This window comes from Echinococcus granulosus (assembly GCF_000524195.1).
Source record: "Echinococcus granulosus chromosome Unknown EG_S00114, whole genome shotgun sequence".
Classification (NCBI taxonomy): domain Eukaryota; kingdom Metazoa; phylum Platyhelminthes; class Cestoda; order Cyclophyllidea; family Taeniidae; genus Echinococcus; species Echinococcus granulosus.
Genome location: NW_020170494.1, coordinates 178,698 through 202,161, shown reverse-complemented (window position 1 = coordinate 202,161; position 23,464 = coordinate 178,698). Strand labels below are relative to the sequence as shown.

Sequence of the window (23,464 nt, the reverse complement as noted above, 5' to 3'; positions counted from 1 at the left end):
TCGCCTCCGTTGCCTCCCCCCTCTCGCTGCTTGCCTACCGTCAACAGCCCCACTGCTCGCTGCTTTTACCTGTCCCTCCCCCTTTTGATCCCAACCCATCTTCACTAAAGGTCCTTCACTTCCATGAAAGAATGTCAGAATTTGCCTTCACTACAAGCTTCCTTTTTCGGGAAAGCGGAGGAAAAAAACAACGTCTCTACAGCGATACAGGTAAGGTGGTGAAGGGGCGGAGATCATGAACAGTCAGCTTTTCTCCAAAAGAACGTTGGTCTCTTATTCACTTCAAAGAAGGTCTGAATGAACTAAATGGGATGAGTGAATGAAAGTGAGACCTGTCAATGGGAATAAGGAAGTATTTCGGATATCCTGCACGCATACAAACCACATCTACATGGCTAGTCCTCAAAAGACAACCTAATCATTAATAAATTTTTTTCAAAGCAAGATAAAGGTATCAAAATACTTGTGCTGAAGACGAAGTACTGTAAATACTATAACTACCAAATCGCTTATGACTCCTAAATAAGTTTGCATTAATTTTTGCAAACGGAGTGCCATGTGAAGGAGTATTAAGCGTATCTGGAGTAAAGATGCTTTACCTCATGGATTGTGCTGCTTCAACTTACAACTGGTCGAGGACATTGGCTTCTGCATGGACTTTTAAGTGCAAAGAAAGGAAATTTTACGATATAAAAGCTTTAAAAAGGTGAGCATAATCCCGTGAACCATTTCAGTAGGAAATAAAAAATGCATAAATTAGAAAAAACCGCATAATTGACGAGATGGTTAGCTTTTGAAAACTGATTGCTTCTTGCCTCTTACGATCACAGCAGGTGCAGAACCAACCAGACAGCACAATAAAAAGCGGGTTCCATATCGTTATATATACCTCAAGCATCTAATTCTTTACAAGTCCAGAACTTCAAATACACTTTTCGATAAAAGCAAAAATTTTCACAGAGCTTAAGAATTCTGTTCGGGCAAATCGTGCAGAATAGAAAGCTGCATACAAATTAAAAAGTTGAAAATGTGTTCAATCTGATGTTGTTATGCTTCAAAAGATTCCTAAATTCCTGACTCCGCAGCAAAGTCATTTCGTGACTCCTGTCAGTTGAGCGCGAAAATTCATCTGGGCCAATGCGAGCACTGCAGCCTTGAGTCGCCCAATCCGAGCCCGAGAGGGGATACCCAGGATGGGTCATCAACTCGACAGTTGCAGGACGGTCAATAACGGAAAAGCAGGCTTGGAGATTATCAATAGTCATATTTTGACCCATAGTTAGCATCCCTATAAACGCATCAGTGGATCTAAAATTGAAGAATAGGGTAAAATATTACCTTTACGATTCAACTGCATTGAGTATGCGCAATGTGCACTAGAGGATTACATTCTAGATAAATGTCACCGACGCAAGCACATTAATCTGCTAACTTAATGACAGGGTAATGAGGACAATACCAGATAAGTTAAGTTAATCTGGCCATTCTCAGAATGTCGCATGGCTTGGTAAGTGAGCGCAGATGACGATCTGAAATGTTTAAAATACTTTTCATTTCACTCCTACTCGAGGATCATCTCCACATCTTAGTTCTCAGCTGAGCTAACAGATGTGACAGGTAGATAAATCACTGATATAACCAACGTGCCAGAAGTTCAAGTCGGTAAAAAGGTCACTAAATATGTAAATTCTGACAGTTATATTTCATTTACGATTACTCATTGGAAAGAAAATTCTACCCAACATTGAAAAACTAAACCTTGCCACGAATCAGATCATACAAATGCAACTCCTTCTTCGCCATAACCAAAAATAATGCTTGTAAATTTAGGTAGGGCAACTAATAGGATTGTCTTGAGCACTGAACTAAAAAGAATGTTCAATTGAATTAGTAAAGACAATAACGGAAATTTTGAAACGAAAATAACGGGAAAACTTGACAGATTTAGCAAAGTAACTGACGAGATCTTTAATGCAAAAGACTTTTGACTATACACACGTGCAAAGTAGTGAGGCACCCCATTTTTAAGAGCTTTTATTACCAAACTTACGATGTAATAAATTCAGCACCTATTTTTTAAGTAATATTGCATTTAAGGTCAACATGAATGGAAGTTGTGAAACGACCCGGAACGGAAAAGTAAAACCCATAAGCTGTAAAAATGAGGGCATTTGGGGGAAATGGGCGTACAAGATGCAAACCTTGGAGTAAGAGAAGAAACGATTCCCCTAAAATAAATAAGCAAAGGCAAAGTGACCTCACTTCGAGGAAATATTACCCTCGGTCGCATTGACGATCAAGGTAAGGAGAAGGACATTGAATTGTAATAGGGGAATGACGAAGAAACTGACTTTAAACAAATGACTGGTTCCTAAGATAAATCATTTTTCTGCCTTGATAAAAGTGCATCGGAAGTGGTGTACGAAGCGCGTCTAGAAACAGAGAAAGCAAATGACTCCAGCCACACGTAAGCCGAACGAGGTACATGCAAAATGTGGGGAGTGCATTCAAGTTGTAGCAGTGGGAAAAGCGAACTACTAGGCTCAGTAATCTGAAAGTAGATAGGAGTCAGAAGAACATTAATGCCATTTGAAACACAAATATGGGACATTACGTGAGGACTGTGTGCTTCCTGAAAATTTACTTAACATTGTTGATCTATTCCTTGTACTTCCATGCCAAAAATGTCGCCCGTAGTAAAAAAGTGTGCTCCTATTCTATGGTGTTGAAATCTTGTTTAGTGAGATTGATTAATAGACTGAAATAATCCTGCAAACCGGAATAGCAAAGATTGTCAGAAAGGAGTTTTCGGCATAAAACAATTTTATGGGCAGTAAAAGCACCTGTAAATTGCATGAGCCCACGAAATATTCATGTGGCTTGTAAGGGTTGCTTACAAAGTAGAAGCAATTAACGCTAAGTCAGACATCGTTAATCATGATGACAGTGGTTCTGCGAGAATGAAACAAGGCGTGGTGATGCAGTTTCTCCCCAACAAAGGTGTAAAATTCGAACCCACTGATGCCTATTCCCATAAAATATATCAAACCCATTACGATTGGCAAAAACGCTTCAAAGGCGGTCGTGCACCTATCAGCCAGTTATGATCCGGCCGTTATGGTTCCCAGACCACTCATCAATCACTTCTGTGGACACTTAGCATGCGGAACATCTAATGGACGCACAAGGTGAATTTTAACAGGAGACAAACGATGTTATGGAAACGGTAGACAGTACGAATCAGAAATATTTGAATTTCCGGGAAGTCAGCAGACGCTGAGTACCAAGACATTGTTTCCTAAACTGACTCAGGATGGTTCATACCTCACCAACAAGTCATTCGAAGCTAAATTTTTCTAGGTATAAGTTGAACACCAAAACGTGTGTAGATGTAGCAAGGGACTGTATGAAAAAAGCTTATCCCATGAAGCCCGACCATGATAGAGGAGATCGGGATTGCCAACGCAAACGGTGCTCTCTTATCTGACGGGCTCTAAGGTGATACGATCATGGTAACATAAAATTAATGACGTCGATTTCGATGAGAAAACTCAAGCGAACCTTCAGTGATGGCAGCGGTAACCACTTGAGATGGCTAAAAAAAGCCCACTAAAATCCAGACCGATGAGCTATCCGTCTGAAAGTCGCCATTCTAAATGAGATAAACCAGTACTCCAATGGCAAGCACACTGATTGATAGCACTCCAAAATTCGTAGTTAATCCAATGTCGGGTGTCACGTTTGAAATCTGACTCAAAAAACCCGATGACATCCTCCGAGATAACATGCCCAAAAAAGACATGGAGTGTTTTAATTTTTGTGCAAGCTTGATGTAGTGGAGCACAAAGGATATACCAAATGTGTTCTCGCCGAAAAACCAGGAGATAGAACATCTCAAGGACAAGAGCTTGGTGATTAAGTCCCAAGGTTTAGCACATGGTGCCACTGCTAGAGCCTGACCAAAATTCTCAAGATGACTGGATGACGTAGGCTAGCAAGATTAACAAGGAATATAACGCTTCAAACGCTGAAATACAACAGAGAGCCGATTCGAGTGCCTGATTTTTGCGCATGGCTTTAGAACCCTCGAGATACTGGGATCATGACTCGGATTTTGAACAGGATTAAACTGGGCTCAGAAACCACAAATATAAACCGCAAAAGCAGAATGCTAGGACTTGGAAAATTTGAGGCATGAGACAGTCTTAATCTAACGACTGATGGTATATCTCCGAAGGCCCCACGGAATCCGGCTGCAGAAACCACTCTCAACACACTGGCAGTGCGTCGGTTGAAACTTCGTAGGATTTTGTCCCTTCAAAAGACATTGTTGTGTAAGATGCTCTCATTTCGGTAACAAAAAATGGTACTCTAGTAAAAGCAGCAAAACGTAGATGACTGAAAGGAGCGAAAAATCCACATACAGAAAGTATGCGTCGGTGGGCACTATCAAGAAGTCAGTTCGCCTTCAGTTAGGCTAGCGCTGAGTGAAAGGAAGCAGGCAAACTGTAGCACTTTCGGTGGATTACCGAGAATCGTCGATGAATTCGACCATACCGTTGATCTGGATTGTGTTGGTCACCAAAACCTGTCACATGCCAAAGCGCCAAGACTTGAATTTGCTGGAATTGTCTTTAACAGCCCACTTAGTCTACTTCGTTGTAGAATGTGAGTGCGAACCCCACAGTGACATACTCAGGAAGCAGCAAGCAATCTACGACCAGGTAACTTTTGAGCGTCGATCATCCCCCTACCATCCTTAGTCAAACGATCGGGCTGAAAGATTTGTCGACGCTTCCGAGCAAGTCTTAACGAAAAAAAACAGGAGTAGGGGAGGTAAACCCAAGAGGTCATTGATATATTTCTAATGAACTAGCGGACGACACCTGCTTGACAAATATAGAAGGAAAGTCTCCTGTTGATGAAATATTTAATCGCAAAGTTAACAATATCGGAACTCACTCCTGTCTTAGAGGACTGGTGATGAGAGCCGCAACAACAGATTAACACTTACAAAATGGATAGTTGGATGTAGACCTTTAAGCCCAGGGGAAAGAGTGGGACTGTTCAATATCGGCACGACAATCAAATGGGATGGAACAACAAATCATGGAATCACGAAGGAAAATTTGAGATCCTGTAGTTAGGTATATCGTTCAAGGCTTTCAACTTACCGCAAAGGAATATGGTATTACAAGAACGTCTTAAGTCACCAACATCGACTTCCTGATTTGGGTAGGGAGAGGAAGAAACGTAACACCGGATGGCCTCTCCAGATCAATGAATCGCCAAATATACGATATCCTTTTCAAGAGGACTAATCGTGCCCATGAAGCAGCAGGGCCTCGATCACACCCGTGGGTTGGCTGTGTCCTCTCTCAATAAAACTGGCCGGGATGTTAAGGGCAAGCAAATCGGCCACAAGTGGCTGAACGTTCAATAACAGCTGTGCATGTGACCAGCAATCTAACTGATCTCCAACCAGTGGTTGAGCATACCTGGTAGTGCCGTCAAGATTGCCCATGTCTCAGACACACGTAAAACAACTTTTTCGCGGTTTTTTGGCAGACAAATGGACTACCGTTTTCGTTGATAGCTATAGCCTACCCCTACCGTAGTCGGGTTCTACAGAATACAACAAACAACAAATGCAGTTGCCACTACTTGCAATCTGGGTCATCGTAGCACCAAAATCCAAAGTTCTTGTAGAATTTTGGAGAATTGTTCCAATTTACAGAAGTTAATTTTATGGGTTTTTACCCGCAAAAACGGCTACTACTTTTTGAGATTACTCCTATTAATTTTTCGGTCAATTTCACGTGTTCGGACCCATTGGAGTATGTCAAAATGATGGCACCATGGGCTAGGTGACAGCAGCCGATCCCATCCCAACTTGTCGCGCCACAGGACTTAGCTTTATAAACAGAAACACGTAAAATCAAGAAAAGCAGTGAATAATTAACATCTTTAAAATGATTCGGTGAGGAATTCACGTAAATAAGCTGGTACACTTAGCAACTCAGAAAGCATTAATCCTATCCTGATTTTCCACACCTCAGTTGGATAAACGAATTCGCTTCGCGTGTTTGCTGCAGTGTCCCCAATTTTCCATCTAGTGAATGAACAAATGGGGTAAAACCAATCCATAAGCACACGTAATTAATAATTTGTGTCCACATAACAAGAAAGGCCAACAAGCCGACAAAACGGACTCATCTCCCAATTGAATCCCTGACTAATACGTTTCCCTAAATTTAAAAGCTTATAGGCATCATTAACAACTTTTAAAAGTTCTGGACAGATTGATGATACCAGGATCTAGGTCAACTTTGGTGTTAAATGCACAAATCTGAACCGATGGCAATAAAAAACTGTTGTGATGGAAAGAACTCGAGAGTGTATTAAAAATTAGTGAGAGCCAGGCATATTTTGAGAGAATCCCTCCACTTGAATTTCGGGTTTCGTAATATGTGATTCGATGAAAAGTACTTTATGATCTCAACATCTGTATTTTTAATCGTTCAGGCAACAGTAAGATTAAACCCTTTTCATCTAATAGATTGTAATGCTTGTGTTCACAGGATTATTTTTCCTCTTAGCATTGTGTGGGACTTCTGCATGACCGAAATGCTAAGCGGTTTTTTTTCGGAAGACCTATGCTCCACTTATGCATTCACATTTTGCCAGCAATATTATATGGTCATGAGTTGACTGGATGGCACTGTAATGTTAGGTGAATCCTTATTTGCGCGTACTTAGGAATGGGTTTATGCGAAGTCTTTCAGAAATTGCACTAGATAGTCTCTTCAATCAAATTGGCAAACGGTAAACAGTTACTATTTTTGGATATGGGCTTAGATTAGCAGTGGTAACCTCTTTGTGGCATAACAAGGACAAAAATGCAGCACGTTCCCCAATCCGACGGCGCTTACTTAAAATAGATTGGCGGTTACAAAAAATGACCTTTGTTTTAAAGGTAACAACTGCCATCAAAAAACACTCCACCACCGAATCTGACTGGGGTCTCTAGCACTGACATCATCTACCCTGCTTGTTCAAAAGGTAATGCCAGTATTCCAACCACATATCACCATATAAAATACACTTGTCGGAAGAAAGCTTCAAAAGATATAAAACCTATTAAGTTGAAGTAAAATGTTTAAATTTCACTAGACAGTGAAGCACGAAGACGCAAATAGTCACACTTAAAGCGAATAATGTAAAAAGATGAAGGGCGTTGTACTAAAGGGAGTCATTAGACAACAATTCTTTAGAAAATGGCGTGTTTCAAAACTGTTATTTTTTTAGCCGACAATGACAACTGTTGTGTCACTCCTTCAAAATAGGTACAGCTGCGAGCTGACTCCACGCTGTTTCTTATTTCGTCAATTCAAAGTGTACTGATCACTTCTTCAGTGCAAAGGACGTGTTTTCGATGTTTTTGGTAAACCTATTGACCTATTAGTTCCGATAGTCCAAATTCATCCCACAGGCTATGCTTAAAATAAAACTTTTTGTTTAAACAAACGGAAAATTGCGACGCTTCTGGACAATCATGCCTGGAGATCGAGGTGCGGATTGAACAGATACAAAATGGGAAGGTTTAAGGACTTTCACTGCATGCACAGGGATTTCCTAAGGTGGCATTTTAAAACGATTTGTCGGGATTATATATCGATGAAATCCCATTTATATTCACATTCTCTACAGTTTTAATTGTGAAATTCGTGTAAGAGTGGGAAACAACAGTAAGATCTCGGATGAAATAAAACATCGCACACGCGCCTTACCAAACGCGGTTTATTTGAAAAGGAAAGTGAAACATAATGAGATTGGGATGATACAATTTTTTGACAAACATAATAAATCACTCCACCTGGGTGATAGCGATAATGATGTTCGTTTCGAAATGAAAGTGCTGGACGCTTGAAAAAGACCTAGAGTCCATCTCAGTGAGCATTCCTGGAAGACAAAGCTATTTTCACGTGGAAATTTTACTCCCACATGAATTCGCCCACTTTGCCAAATTATTCACCCAGCAGAAGCAGCATAGTCCCGAATTCATTCCACTAAATGAAGGCGTACACCCGGTGAATTTGTGATGAGAGGAGTTGCCGTTATGAGGTGACTAGAATCAAAACCAAACGCATATTTGTAGCCGAAACACTTATTTGAGCGCAGACACTAAACGGAATTGAGAAATGGGATGAAGGAACAAAGGTGAAGGTAATACGTGTTGCCAATGGTGTCACATTAGGGGCCACAGTTTTGGATAAATAGAGAAATTGGTTGCGCAAAACGCCTGACTAGGGGAATAACGTAACCCCTGCACACCCGGTTCTTCTAGTCTACCTGGTGAAATTAGATATCTGGCAACACTATTGTGTGCTAGGCAATAGTGTAAAGCTGAAAATTGGATGGTGTAAGCATGTTAAATAAGGTCATAAACAATGGATTAGTCAACACCGTGTCTTCAATTTACCACGTTCGTGAACATCTGCCTAATGATGGTGAATTTTACCAAATAGCGTCGCCACTGGATTGATTGAGTTTAAAACACCAAAGTAGACGGGACACAGACATTTTCTGAGGATAATTGTGCTTTTTGGTTTATAAGCAGAATAATTCTAAGTAGAACAAATCTTCAATGAGTCGGAATTGGCGACTTTTCTTTGAGACAGGCCCTCACAACGGAGTTACTGTGAATCATATTTTTACTAAAATACAGTGGCAATTTGTTGTTCTGCAGAGGTCATCGTACTTAACTGGCCATAAAGGTCACAAAAGTGTGAACCCATATCGCACTCTTCATTCTCCAGGCACAACGCATGGCATGCTTGTGCAAACACCATCAAATAAGTCTCCTTTTAGTAGAATCAACTTCGAGAAGCAGGAATAATATCGCAACTCATTTGACAACAATGTCGCCAAGTTCGAGGTTTTATGGAGTAAAGCTAAAGATGACCAACTTTTTTATTACCAAAAACCCGAGATTGGGGTCAGAAAGCAAACCTTCTGGTCAATAAAACAAGCAAAATTCATGTAGTTTCGAATCAAGGAAGCACAGGATTTTGGAGGTTAACCAACATAAGGATTGATATATCAGATGATATTAGAAGCACTACTTCAAGTAAGCAAAAAAAAAAACAATTCAATTGAATTTTCTGGCAATACTCTAGTAAACCAGAGGAATTGGTTGATTGATAGAAACATGAAAACCAAAGAAAACAACTCATTTGACCGAGTTTAACGTGATCAGCTTAATTCGGCTTCAACTCGGCGGTTAGATTCACTTAGTCGCGAATGAGATTTTGAATTTTAATTGAAAGTGCGAGATCGCCGAGATTCTCCCATACTAATTCATTGTACAAACAGTTAGTCACTTAATCGGTGCATTTTCAATCCAGAGCGAAAAACAAAATTGTGCAGTTAGGAGAAAACTGCTGAAACTGTACGAACTGGGACTGATTTGTAAAACTAGAGGATGAAGGAAAAACCCACAAAACAGCATTTAAAAGCGTTCAAGAGCCCACGCTTGCGAAAAACCAGTCGCCGTTATGAAAATTACATACGTCGGCGATGTAGCAAAGGCTTCGTTGGATAAGCATTTTGGAAAAAACGACAAGTTACAAAAAGCTTATTGACGTGCAAGTTGACAGATTGTGCTCCTGAAGAGGCGATTGACATCATTTTGCACTCCTAAGAATGTCAGATAATCATGTTGTAAGAATATGGTTGATACAGCTTAACCAAATAAACTCATGCGGCCTCTTATAATAGGAAATAAGTAGCTAAAAAACTTTAGAATCTCATTCATTGAAGTAATCATCACTACAAGGTATAATTCTTTCCCGAGGAGGCACAAGCTTGCAAGCCTAGCCAAATGCCCATTTCGTATGCGACAGCCAAATGCCAAGGCGATAGCCATCAGTAGGAGATATCGAGGGTATAAAAAAGATGACCAGGTAGCTTCTCCATCTGTCCTACCCTAAAGTGCAAATCTTCTGACAGGTAAGTTTCGCGATATAGAGTTTTATGTTATCTTGTAAGGATAGGCCTCCCTTCACACAGTCGGACCAATCACGGCTGTTTCGCAAGAAGAAGTTTTCATACACACCTCCGAGTTGCATATTTCTCAGAAAAAACTCACAATGAACAACCTTGTTTATAGCTCATCGCATACAAAGTAGGCGTAGCCTACTACAGATGAATTGATGTTTTGAAGGCGTTAGACAGTGGATCTGTTGGAGGCAACCAATGATTTGTTCGTTTGCTTAACATTTCGGTAAAAATGATAGGCTTCATCCCAATTCATGCAGTAAACATTCTAAAAACGGCGCATTTCTATGAAGTATGTGACCGAAATAATGAAAAGTTGGTAGCTTTTTAGAGTTATTGCCGTTTGCTGACCCATAAGACATCTACGCGTGCAAACGAATTGTTTAATCACGCACGTCAAACCGCAGCAAAAGCTCAGCGGAGAAAAAAGCCTTCATTATCAGGAATATTTTAGTGAGTCATCATCAGCTTGATGCATTTTTGACTAGTAATTCAGTAATTTCAGGCCTAAACGTCCTACTACCACATATCGTTCCTTCTTCAAGTTTTACTAGAGACTTATGCTTCATTGAGCAGACAAACTCGAGTTACATCAGATTCAACCGACATTTAATTACACAAGGTTCCAAAATAGTAGGAGGCATACCTATGCCCTGTGACGCAAATGGGCAATCGCAAATTATAGGTCCCTACAGGTTACAACAAATATCATGTACCGAAATATGATGCAAAGGGCGCAAATCATTACAAACGCAACAATTAAATATCTTCCACTAGAAATTATTCAAGGAAATACCCTAGTCATTGTTCGGCAACAGGAGTGGAATTAATTTGTGATCCAAGTAAAAAAATGGAAGTCTTGTCAGCAAGAAGGACGTTGCGAATAAGGGGAGGTACTTAGGGTTTAAAAATAAAAATTTGAAGAACTTAATCAAATTGCAAAGGACCACCGCAAAAAATTCCAAGAAAGAGTAATCAAACGCTTTTAAAAAGAGAGTCGCCCCAAAGAAATGCAGTTGTTTATGGGTAAAAGTGGTTGTTATACGTGGCAAAAACGTGGGAACTGTGCCGGATGTAGAGGAATGAGTTCATTAGCCCATTTTTGGCAAATGAAAAGTGAAAACGGGTATATTCGTTTAAAAAGTAAATCCGTCAATGCAGCCTAACGGTGCACGGGGACAAAACACCAGACAGGAAAGAAATGTAGCAAGACGGACAACAATTTTTGCTCTGAATGAAATTGTAAAGCACGATACTGTGCGAAATAAGCATGAGGCAAGAGATAGCAATTTAGGGTTTAAAAGCCGTTGTAGTACGTTTAAATCGAGATAAATTTAGCGGAGAAAAGACTAGTGATTGAATTTAGAGAAAGGACTTTTTGGAACAGAACGCAGTTCAGCAATATAAAACCTTAGAGATCCAAAATGGAGGCAAAACAAGCCTCTGATATCAGTGAAGGGTTTTGAAAAAAGCAATTAGACTAACATGTAAGCTGTGCTGATAAATTTAATGAAGAATCTAAGACACACTAATAGCTTAGGCCCCTGATGATGACTTGCCATTAGCACGAAAAAAGGCCATTTAATTAAGCAATGATAAGACTTGAAGTCCAGATACCATCATTGGTCTATCTCAGGAACAAGAATGCCCACAGAAAATCACAGCATACTTTTAGCGTGCAGTGCGATTCAATTTAGCTCAATGCAAAACCAAATTGCATGTAACAGGCATGCAGAAGGTTTCATAGAAAGTATATCTTGGTCAAAATGACTGAGTCCTTATCCACCTCATTTTTCGAAATCAATCTGTACGTGGGACTAGGACAATTTCCAGGGTTAGAAGCAGTTTGAATTGAATCAAGGTATGGACGAAAATCACAAATAAGAAGGAATGTAAGACTGTGTTTACATAAAACCGAAGTAAGCCATAGAAAAGTAATAGACCTTTGGTAATGCTTGACACGCACTTCAAAAAAGCAGTCATCGTATGAGATACAAGCCTAAACGTAGTGGACAAACTGGCGGCCATCATCAAAGTAATGCTCGAAAAGGGTGTTCATTTTAGTTTACACACGTCACTGTGACAAATTAACACACAAATTGCACGACTTCAAAAATGTCGTATTTTGGATCACTTGTAATGAGATCCCAAAACAATGAGCAGGAACAGAGTTCCCAATTTATACACCACTATTCGTAGGACTTTAGAAATTTACTTGACACTTCACCAAACCCTCATTAGGTCAAAAGATTAATAACGGTTGGTTAACATCGCCGTCATTTCTTCCAGGGGAATCCAATATTACCAGAAAGTGGACGCAAACTATGAGTAGAGGGAAGGGACTACATTGCAAAGTGGCGATCATGATTACAAACTACTGCGAAACAAATTAGCTGCAACCCAAAATTGTGGATTTTAAATGACAAGTCCAGTTCATTTACTTGCCGAAACCCCGAGGTATTACTTGAAGAGACACTGGTTCCATGGAGGTTTCGACGACAGGCGAGAATCGGTGTAATTTCAAGGAGAATCGTAGACCACGGCAGCAGAATGTTGATTCTCCCATTCCACTTTTTGGTGGTCTCGAGTAGTTCAGCGCACAGTTAACTTACAGTTATACATTGTAGCCACACTTAAGGTACTCGCTATCGGTGTCATACATACGACGCCTTCATTTTCTTATCTGAGCCCAGCGTCACAAATATGTGGGGTATTATTTAAAAACTCACAAAAAGCTACTGCGCCCACTGTGTCTTGGAGATGGTAGTTGATTTCCTAACAAGAAAATAAATGCAGGATGCTCTCAGTCAGAGAACAATCACATTCTTCTAGGTTTGAGCAGCAGCCGAATTGGCCGGTTTCTCAGTACAGTCGCAGTGTATTGTAGCCCACATGTGCGGATGGATGTTTCAAGGTCCATTGTAAAAATAGAAGCGTGCATTATACCGTTTCTCCAATCCGCCCCATTTCATTTCCTTTGAACTCAATGTCGCATACGTTTACCGTATGTTATAAATAAACTCTGCAGAAATTAAGGGCAGTGTCACGTTAGACCACCAAAGTATCCTAAATTTGGTGCTTGGCGTTCCCCTAAGACGCTGATCCTAGTCGAGAAGGCGGAGAAGGACCTTATTGCCTGCTACAAGATTGACTTTAAATGCAGCACATTGCATTTACCTTTCAACTAAGTGGATCCACACGAACTCCATTCTCTTTTTAACTATTGATGGATTAAAGGCACTGCATTAGTGAACGAAATATGTGGGTGGTATGTACCAAACGACAGTGGAAGTAAGGTATCGTCAAGGCACTCGCACACACTGACGTACTTTGCTGTAAAAGTACAATTCAACTCTTGATTAGAAGCAAATGTCATAACTAGGAGGAATGCCTGACATTTTTACGTGCACAAGGTGTTCCTGCTAAAACGCCATCTGCACGAAGTACAGCGGATACATACTTTGAAAGGAGTTAAAAATCTCCATAGTAGATGTTTGTATTCTTTAAGACATAAGCAGAACTGCGCAAGACAACGCACTTTGGGAGGCCTTGGCTCACCATAACTATAACTTCTTCCATGTGACCAGACTGTTTACTCAAAGCTTTCCACGAAGTTAGAGGTTGTGTTTGGTTGTGTCAGTTTTTGCGAAGTGCATGGGCCCATGACGAGTGAGAGGACAAGGCAAGACTTCTACAGAGGTCGCATTCAGCTTGTCACTTCATTGAGAGGGTACTGTCAATTGACACCTGCAATTGCGTATGTGTTAAGCGAAATCAGAAAAACTCAAATATCCTGCTTCATCTACCTGAAGAGACTTCATCAATGAAGAGGTGAGAATAAGGCGGTACGGCAACAACAAACTCACGGCAGTACGCTGGCAATCACATCAAATTACAGATGAAATGATGGTGAAACGATATGTATTGGGATGGCTATCTAGCCAAGCGGGGTCTTCAATCGCCACAGATTGCACCACCATCTTGGTGGCGCAGACTCTCGACCCCACCTTTCATTTCCGGGCCCCTTTTGCACTCCAAATCTGCTAATAATCCGTTCTTTTACACGGGTAGGCCTTATCACGTCCTCTGGGGCCACAATACCAACTGTTTTGAAGAATTTAATGAATGGAATCAGGACGTTATGACCAAAGAAAGGGGAAAATAAATTTTGCGAATCTTGAAGAAACTAAATTCCCTTTTGTTAAATGGGAAAGAATATTCCAAGAACTTAAAGGGATAGCATTAACAAGCATCCATCATTCCATACAAATTTTGGAGTAAAGAAGAGAAACGTGGTTCTTATCTAGAAGAAATAGCCCGGATAGAGATGATAGATCATCTAAAACTTGGCAGATGTTTCTCCAATTGGAAATACTTTTTTTCAGAAAATTGATCGTAGTAGAAATATACTTTCTTCCAACTAAATTTTGCTTGTCCTCCTATGGAGATGTGGAAAAACAAGCAATTTGAAAGGTCCATCATGCGGGTGGCCATAAAATACGAAGTGCCGTAAACAGTGAACGACTATTTAACTTAGAGAAAATATGAAAGAGCAGGAATAAAACATGTAGAGGTCGATGTTTTACGGAGAGAGAACGCAATAACCCACACGCTCAAATAATGCCTTAAATCTTCATCCCTTTCAATCTGATAATATCACAAATCACAGTAAAGCCTAAAAGGTTGACTTAGCACTGCTTTAATAAATGTGGACAATAAATATGAGTCTATCAAAATCTAACACTAGAAAACGTTTTGATAAAAAGAAAATTACAAAACGATTCCATTGCTAATCACCGCGTGCTGTGTATACTTCAATTTCAGTGGCCTGAGCGTAAATAGGGAAAATAAAACCATTTCCACTCTGCAATAAATCAACTTTTATTAAAGCATTTTCCAAGTTCCGCATTTCGTAGAAGCGTGTAATTTAAATATCGCAAATTAAACTCACTTCAAACCTGCAGACTGAAAATGAACACGTGCTGCAGCGGCTTGACTGGAAACTTCACGGTAAAAGTCTATTGGAGATTCACCTATTGAAGGAAATAAAATGATTACTGACGGAATGACCTTCAGGTCACACCTCCAGCTGATCTAAATTATGTCTACCTTTTGGGATCGTGATAGGATTCCAAGACATAAGTCAATTCGTGTACTAATTCACAGACCAAAATTTCCATGCGGGTGTCGTCATTCTGCGTCTTCAAGACAGAATTAGGAGCACGGGAAGAAAGCGCAAGGAATTGGTATAGCATCGATACTTATTTACTAACCCAAATAAGTAGAATATATTTTTCATCTCACCGGCTAAGTTCATTCTGGAAAACAGCATTTGAGAGTCCCTTTGCTTCAACACGACTTCTTCAGGCAATCGGATCCAGGACACACTGTGCCGAGGTAGGAGACGACAGAGCACTTCGACAATGCCTTAAAGGTAATGCAATAATTCCCTAATTTTTGCTCCGATTACAATGAGATGACAACTGACAACCAGCAGACCTGGCAAAACATGACAGTGCTGATGTCCATCAACTCGTAGAGGCGATACACCAAACAATTTTTCGAACTTTATTATTTGCCGCTCAATTTCGATTTCAACGTGCCATAAGTGTACCGTCTGCAAGTTCCTCCGCAAATTCGCCTTTCCATAAAATAGACCCGTCCCGTCTTCTAGAAGAGAGCTTATAGATCCTTTGGTACTTAATGGCTCCCCCTCTGAAAGGTTGATATGCAAGCCTGAGAGAGAAAAATTGATAAGCTTCAAAAAAATGCCCAAAATGAAGAAACCTTTTATTCGATTGGAACTCAACCAAAGTAAATCACTAGACGATATTCATACTAAAGCATCGATTCAACTATAAATTAATCAAGGAATGAATCGAAAGAAAATACTGTTAGTGGTGCTCATTATTCGTCATAATTTTAAGCACAAATGAAAGTATCACTTACCAAACCTTATTTAGACAGATTAGAACTAGAAAGATCCTAAGACCACTCTTAAATATTATTTTTCAAGAAGTGAACAAACACTGCTTTCGCAACCTAAGTTGAACCACACTCCATTTCACTTCTGAGTGAAATAAGTGCTTCAAAATTTAGAAAGAAAAAAAACTGAACCAGGAAGGGCGGCTTCCTGCATGCAGTAGTTGAGGAGTACAGAGGTAGCGGGCGTGGTGGAAGAGCGCACAACACCGCCATTCATCAATACGGAGACGTCGGTGACAGCTCCATGCTTCCAGCATTCGACCAGGGCCACATCTCTCCGGTCAGCATAAAAACCGTCGTCAGCAACAATGGCCAATTGGGATGTCTGCAAAGAGCGAGACACGAAACTGAGTCTCTGTGCTTATGACGACAAACGTCAAGTTATTCAACATTTAAATGCAATCATTCACAAGCAGTACCACAGAAGTGAAAGAATGAAAATTCGATTGTAAAATAGCGCAAATAAACAGAATATTCACAGCATAGGTAAATCTCTATAACTAGTCCGTGGAGTCAGGTAATCATCTAGAAATCAATCCTGTAGGGGAAGCAGGAAGCAACACACTCAAAAAACGCAGTAAGAGAAACTGGAAAGAAAAGCGCCAACTTGATTAGCGTTGGACCTAACGAGTGTTTCCATAGCATGTGTAAAATACTCAAGTACCAAAACACACCTTATGTGAACGAAATTTTGTGATGATGGATTAATGCATTGAAATTACTGCAGAGAACTTATTGGCTGTTTTCTTATAATAAGGATCTAGAAGCTACGTGAAGACTTTATTGTCACAGAGAGATGATAGCTGATTCCTCTGCTTCGGTTGATGTAACAGCACACAAATCTAACTACTCCATGCAAGGTCGAACGATAATTGGTTCAGTAAGCGTTTGATTTGCTACCAAACGATACCCAAAAAATGGGAATTCTAAGGTTAGGCTAAGAAACCCTTGTCATCTGTTAATTAGTATAGGTTTATGCAACACAAATAAGGAACAAAATTAGTGCATTTTCGACTCTTAACTGCGCTTTTGTCATATGATTACCATGCAAGCATGGAGGTTAATTTCCTTTAACAAAATTTAAAGCCATTTTTACATAATGGCATGATGAATTATAACCCAGATATGCGCATTTGCCAATCCCGATTATTTTATGGTGATTTAGATCTGGAATCTTCATGCTCATGGTGTTGATTATCGGGCGAGAATACTAGTGGGTTAGTTGTGTGTTTAATTCGCTGTTTTGGTAACAAGTCGCTTAGGGACTCCGCCATTATACCTGCGGCGAGTGGTCTGGCCTCAGGATACATCAGTAGTCCCAAACCCTTAGTACGCTGACAACACATTTTCCCAGCTGGTATTATGTCTTCTTTCGTCTTCAGGAGAGTTTTGAAGTGCTAGAAATAAATTGCTGTCTTAGATAAGTTCTCACTGTGAGTTCCCTCCCGCATAGCATGTCATATCGCCAACAAGTGCTGCAAGAATCTAACACTTAAACACCAATCGGTCTAATGTTTTTACGAGGCGAAAGTAGCGCCCCGAGCAGAATATATGTCTAGCATACAGAAGGAGTTGAGACTACTTGCGTGACTCAAAGGCCTACCTACATGACGAAGGTACAATAGCCGAGACACAAAGTGGCCCTTTACCCAAACCGAGAGTTAAACAACCGATGCATTGCACACAATTTGCTTGCATGTGCTTGCACAATGATACAATGTGATTACGCCTTTTTAATTTTGTTGTATAGATGCACTGACCTGGGTTTTCCCTGAAGTCGTATCGTTAAATCACGCTACTAGCGTGGACCAACAGCCATGCCACAGAGCAAAAGTAAAACCGCCAGCTACTGCATTCAAAAATACACTTAAACAGAATCCTGGCTTGCTACAAGTATGTTTTTTGCACCCGGCTCTAGAAGGCTTTTTGAATTTCTACGCTTACTTGTAACGGCACTTCAGTCCACCGCTAACTCTACGGTTTACCTCAGAGACATATTTACCAAGAGGTTTTTCTGCTACCTCAGGATGTTTGAAAAACACAGTTACATTTAAAGCAGTGAAATGATTAAAGTCATGCAAGGAAAGCTGAGTTTTGTTGAACAAGTCAGTTAAGTTTTTCCTGCAAAAGTACTTCTCTACTAAGTTGACCTTGTTCGAGCACTGCGGATGGACGCATCCGCCGTAAGCATTTAATGGACGCTACCATTATGGTGACAGGTTTCATTTTTAAGACAAAATAAATTTCAAAATTATGTGATTATTGATTTTTCTGACAGTTTTTAACATCGGACTGCTTAGCACACTGGTGTGGTATTTTGAAATATATTTAAGCATTTATAACTTACCTTTGCAAGCAGATTGTGGGCGAATACTTCGTCACCTCCTCCTGATCTACGCTTTAATATGAATAGGAACAATAATGATTTGAGTACACTGTTTTCGCAGATTATCGGAGCCTCAGGGATTCTCACAAAAGCATTGCCAAGGCTTGGCGTGACGATGAAGTTAACAGACAAGAAACTAGAAAAAGAGGTAGGATGATGTACTGCTTTTAAGAGAGGATTGAAACTTTCCGACAGATCATTAAAAAATATAAAATTCTAAAATAACGATGTCTTCAGCATTACTATTCAATTCAAACTACGTCACTTAAAATTTACCGATTACAAGTTTATTTTCCACAATAAAGTTACACGTGAACCAAGTTTTGTAACCCGCTAGATGAGATTTATTAATTGTGAGTGTTTGTAATTTGAAAGGTAGCGCGGTGTGCCAACCACGACAATACTAAGCACTTACTCCAAGTGGAGAAATATGACTTGAAAGAAGACATAACTCTTTCAAGTGGAGCTGCAGGTATCGCCAAAATTAAGAATCCACTTTGTGATACTGATCCAATTGAAACTGTCAGGATTGAGGTGGATCTAGGCCTGCTTCTTGAGCAGTGCATCAAATCCACAGAAATCGCGCGAAATTGCATCAGTACAGCAGAAACTATGGAATCCTCAACCAAAGAACTAGGGACGTCTGGGGATTTACTTCATGTTGACGGTAAGTTCAAATCCTATTATTAGGATGAGTTGAAATTAAGTTATTACTCACTAGAACCACTCAAATAATCCCATAGAAGTGACCGTTCGCCCTAAAAAATTTTTCAGGTTCGCAAAATTAGCCATAAAAGTCAGTTAATAAAAAGTAGAAACTTAATTTTAGAGAGCCTCAATGAAGTGATTTTACGTGCGGACCAATTATTCAAAATTTATGCAGGCCTGATCGGCACCATTCAGGCGCTAAAAGCCAGCGAAACTGTGCTCGATAATGTCCCTCAAGAGGATGGACCGAAGGCTACTTCCACAAACGAGCGTTGTTTACCCTCACCAATATGCAATGATCACTCTCCATTATTTGCACCAGTTGTAACTGAAATCCATGAGGAGGGATTTCTTCAGTCCCTTTGTGGGTTTGCGGAACGGAAATGCATCTTTTGTGCCACTTACGTGTTTCGATCACAATGTCTGGCCAGTGTGCGCACCATTTACATCACCTTGCCCCACTCTCCACAGATCACATTTCCTACAAAGCTGAAATCAATGGTAGAACTTGATAGACTGTCAGCGGGAGATCCTTCAGAAACAGAACCGTCTCGCAGATGGTGGGAAGGAGCAAAGAACCCCTGGATTCTACCAAACAATGTGTCAAGACTTGTGCAGTCGAATCGCTCTATGGGAACTTTTAGATTGAGGAAAAGATTAGCGAATGCGTTAAGTAAATTAGTAACTCCTCGGCGTCGTGCGACCAGCGGGTCAGCAGGAGACTGTGAAGAATTGAAGCTTGACATTGGCTTCTCGCTGGATGCACTTGCGGGAAGCGAGTATATTCAATTTGTGGAGGCCGACCTTGATAGTTCCATGTATTGGTATGCAAATGCTGGAACAACTGTGGAATGCTTGCAGCAGAAATCTAAAAAATCTAGCTCCGGCTGCAGAGGAAGCAAAGTAAAGTTGTCTTTAAGACGCCATAAAGTGGAAAAATTTAAAAGGCACTGGAAAAATGACTTCCCCTCCAGACTCAATGATAATGACTCGCTTTTACAAAATAGCAATGAACCCGAATGCAAAGTAAACGTAGGATCCTCGATACCAAAAATGAGCAATAGTCCTAGGAAGGGAAAATCACTGCTAACTTTATGGAAGGCAAGAAGAAATAGCTATAAAAGGAGCCCTGAAAACTCGTTAATAGTGGGCTCTCCATCGGTGAAGCCGAGTGATAGTCCCCGTTGGAATCAGGGTATAAATGGACAAAAAAAACACGCACAACTGGTGGAATCGGACGTGCAAGCACAGAGCGGTTCTCACGGCAAGTTCTTTCAGAAGAAGGTCACATCAACAAACTCCATGCCAAGGGCTGAGGGCTCGTTTGGTCGAGAGGATGTCAAAAGAGAACGCAAAGGCTGCTTCATTTGTGGCTACCAAAGACAATTGGAGACCTCAAATAACATTCATCTCTTGAAAGCTGATGCGAGAAAGCCAAGTTTCTTGCGAAATACTGCCAACAATGCAAAATACCAAATTAGAATGCCTGAGAGAATGAAGCATGTGAGGCGAAAGTATGGTACACCGGATGATGCAAGTGAAAAAGCCAGCGTGGAACGATAACCAAGGACTCAAAGGCACGCCATGATTCAAATGTATCTCACTATCAAATGAGATAAACCAAAATCAGGTCGTCGTTATGGTAATTTACATTTCAGCTTCCTTGCAAGGCATCTGCACGAACGACCACAAATCCAATTCGTGTACCTAAACAACCACAGTTAAGTCCTATTTATACCACTTGCGTGTTTCACATAGCTGATGCTATCCAACCAATCCAAAAATAATAGAAGCCTAATTTCAAATCTTGTATCCTAAACACCTGTTTTAAAGATCTTAATGTTCCATCAGATCAAAAAATGTGTAACTATGCAGCAACTTTGATTAACAGAGCTGCTAAGTTATGGAAAACATCCCGCTTACAATAAGCAACATTCAATAGAATTGTAATAGCTCTGATGCTTCTCCCTCCTACCTGAGTGGGGAAAAATGGTTTGTAGACCACAGCATGTATTGATGGAACGTAGGATTATACAAGCGGTCTAAGTTTAATGGGGAATTGGGTGTCACCTCCACAAAGATCTAAGAGTTCTCTCAATCACAAGATTAGTCAAATTGGCCCACTTGCTACCTCAAGGACCTATTCAAAAAGCCGCATAGTGCATGGTCTCACCGTCGCTCTGCTCTCTTCATCTTCACACACCATTTTTGATAAATCATTTTCCTCTTTTAGCATGTAGGTTCCATCCTCATATTCAACAGATGGTGTGACTTTATGAGGAAGTATTTTATTATGATGTGCCATGAGTGATTGGGCTCTGATCCGTGCATTGCAGATTAAACAATTTGTTGAGTGTATTATCTTATCACTCAAAGCGCATCTTCGTTCCAACACTGATTAAATTTGCGGCATGCCTTGAGGAGCAGAAGGAGGCCTGTAGAGCTGCAATAGATTTCCCTTCTGATAGGCATCATGTTGGCTGCGCTTGCCTTTTGTCCGGCACACGATAAGCTTAGAGGTTTGGGAACGAGGTTGAGAATCGGTGTTATGCTTCAGTCGCAGCATGTACTCTGGAGCGTTGTGATTCGTTGCTTTAACGTTGGCAAAAAATTGTCAGCCAACACTGCCATTTTAATATATGAAATGGCGATGGATGTATGGACTGTATCTTTATGATCCAGGAGACGCCAGCCTGTCTAGGCAAGAATGCCAACTCTGCGGTCATGGGCCCTTAGTGAAAACCTAGAGCAGTTCTATTCGCTCGTTCTACTCGTCCACGTCCCTGTGGATGACCAACTTTCATGCCCGTCTTTAAGAATTCGAAAGTTCCATTTGATTCCGTAGAAACTTGACTAAAAGTCAGCACTTCGAGGACTATTCGCAGGTACGTGAACCGTGTTAACAATTCCACTGGTTAAGTCTACTCCAACGTTCTGAATCTTCGAGAATTCCGTCTCTGTGCCTTTCGCCAGATTATCTGCTACAGGTTATCCAGGTCCGACAGAGTGATCGCTGCATGATAGAGTCCAAAAGTTGTCGTCTGGCATTCGTAAAACACCTTGGATACTATAAAAGCTGTCTTTTCACGAATTGTTTTCGCCATCGTTACTTGCCAATACTAAGATCTCATATTCAATTCGGGGAACAACATTTACCCGTGTGGAAAGTCTAACAAATAAATTGTGTGAGGTAAGGACAAAACCTCGTTCTTTGTTACCTTGTTTAGTTCCCTATAACCAACGTATGGCAGAAGACTTCCGTCTTTTATCATTAGAGCAACCGCCGAGACTCATGATGACTTTGGAGACTTTGGGACTCCGTCTATGTGCACCTCATCCATCAGATTACCTGTTTTGGCAGAGTAGGTAGCGTAGATCTGGGTGGCTGCCAGATCAGTCTGGTCTCTCCAGCACTTGTAGTGCTTTACCGTACTTGTTCACCCCATTGTAAACCCTTGTCGTTATAATATAGTCGTGTGCCAAATCAGCCACTTCAAAGTTTTGTTCTTTCGTTGTTGATGACGTGACTAGGTAGTGAAAAAAGGATGTCTAGGACGTTGATAGCTACTATTACGATTTTGAATAAAACATTAGAGATATCGACGACACATGGCTTTAATAACCTGGTGGGTAGAGAAAATAATTTCTTCAAGATTCAGCTGTAATTGTTGAAACGCATAGTTGCAGTCAACTCCTGTCGTTTCTTCACTACCAACTTCACCAATACACGATGCCGGCCAGTGTCCACACCGCAGACTTTGTCGACCGCGGTGTTGAGGCGAACTCCCCGTCCGATCTTGACTATTGTTCATCCCTTGACTCTGAGCTTGTAGACTCCTTGAATGATTCCTGTCTGCTTCAGGTTTTAATCGCGATGTTTGAAGTCCCGACTGCTACCCGCTCTTTCTGCAAAATGATGAGTGGGGCTAATGTGGAGCAGTATTTCTCAAAGTTAGAACACAAATTTAAGGGGAGTGCACACATCAAGTAATCTGTTTCTTGTCAGCGGAAATACAACCAGAACCTAAATATCTTGTGCGTATTCGTCGCAAAGGAAGGAATAGTCGTCGTTGTCACCAGAGCATTTGTGTTACTAATATTTTCTTCTGCTTCCGACCTAGGAATTTTTGATTAAGGCGATTGTTTCATGTAAGACGTTACACATTGTTGTGTAGTACTTTAATAGTTCGTTTAATTCCCTAGGCCCTCCGCCATTGTACTCTTACTGGGCAGTCTCGCCTCTAAGCCATGCCATCAGACCCCAAGCACATCTGTAGGTCAATAGTACGTGTACTCCTAGAGTAGTATCCCTCCTTACGTCTTCAG

General features: G+C 40.7%; 1 protein-coding gene across 1 annotated transcript; it reads right to left on the bottom strand. All coding sequences in view use genetic code 11, as the record gives it.

Moving 5' to 3' along the window:
- Window positions 1-14,592: 14,592 nt before the first annotated feature.
- EGR_08669 (hypothetical protein) lies at window positions 14,593-14,968 on the bottom strand (the record flags this gene model as incomplete). The annotated part of the gene is made up of 2 exons (XM_024497918.1): window positions 14,593-14,706; window positions 14,873-14,968. The coding sequence occupies 2 exons, from the start codon at window positions 14,966-14,968 to the stop codon at window positions 14,593-14,595; spliced, it is 210 nt and encodes a 69-aa protein (XP_024347688.1).
- Window positions 14,969-23,464: the final 8,496 nt, after the last annotated feature.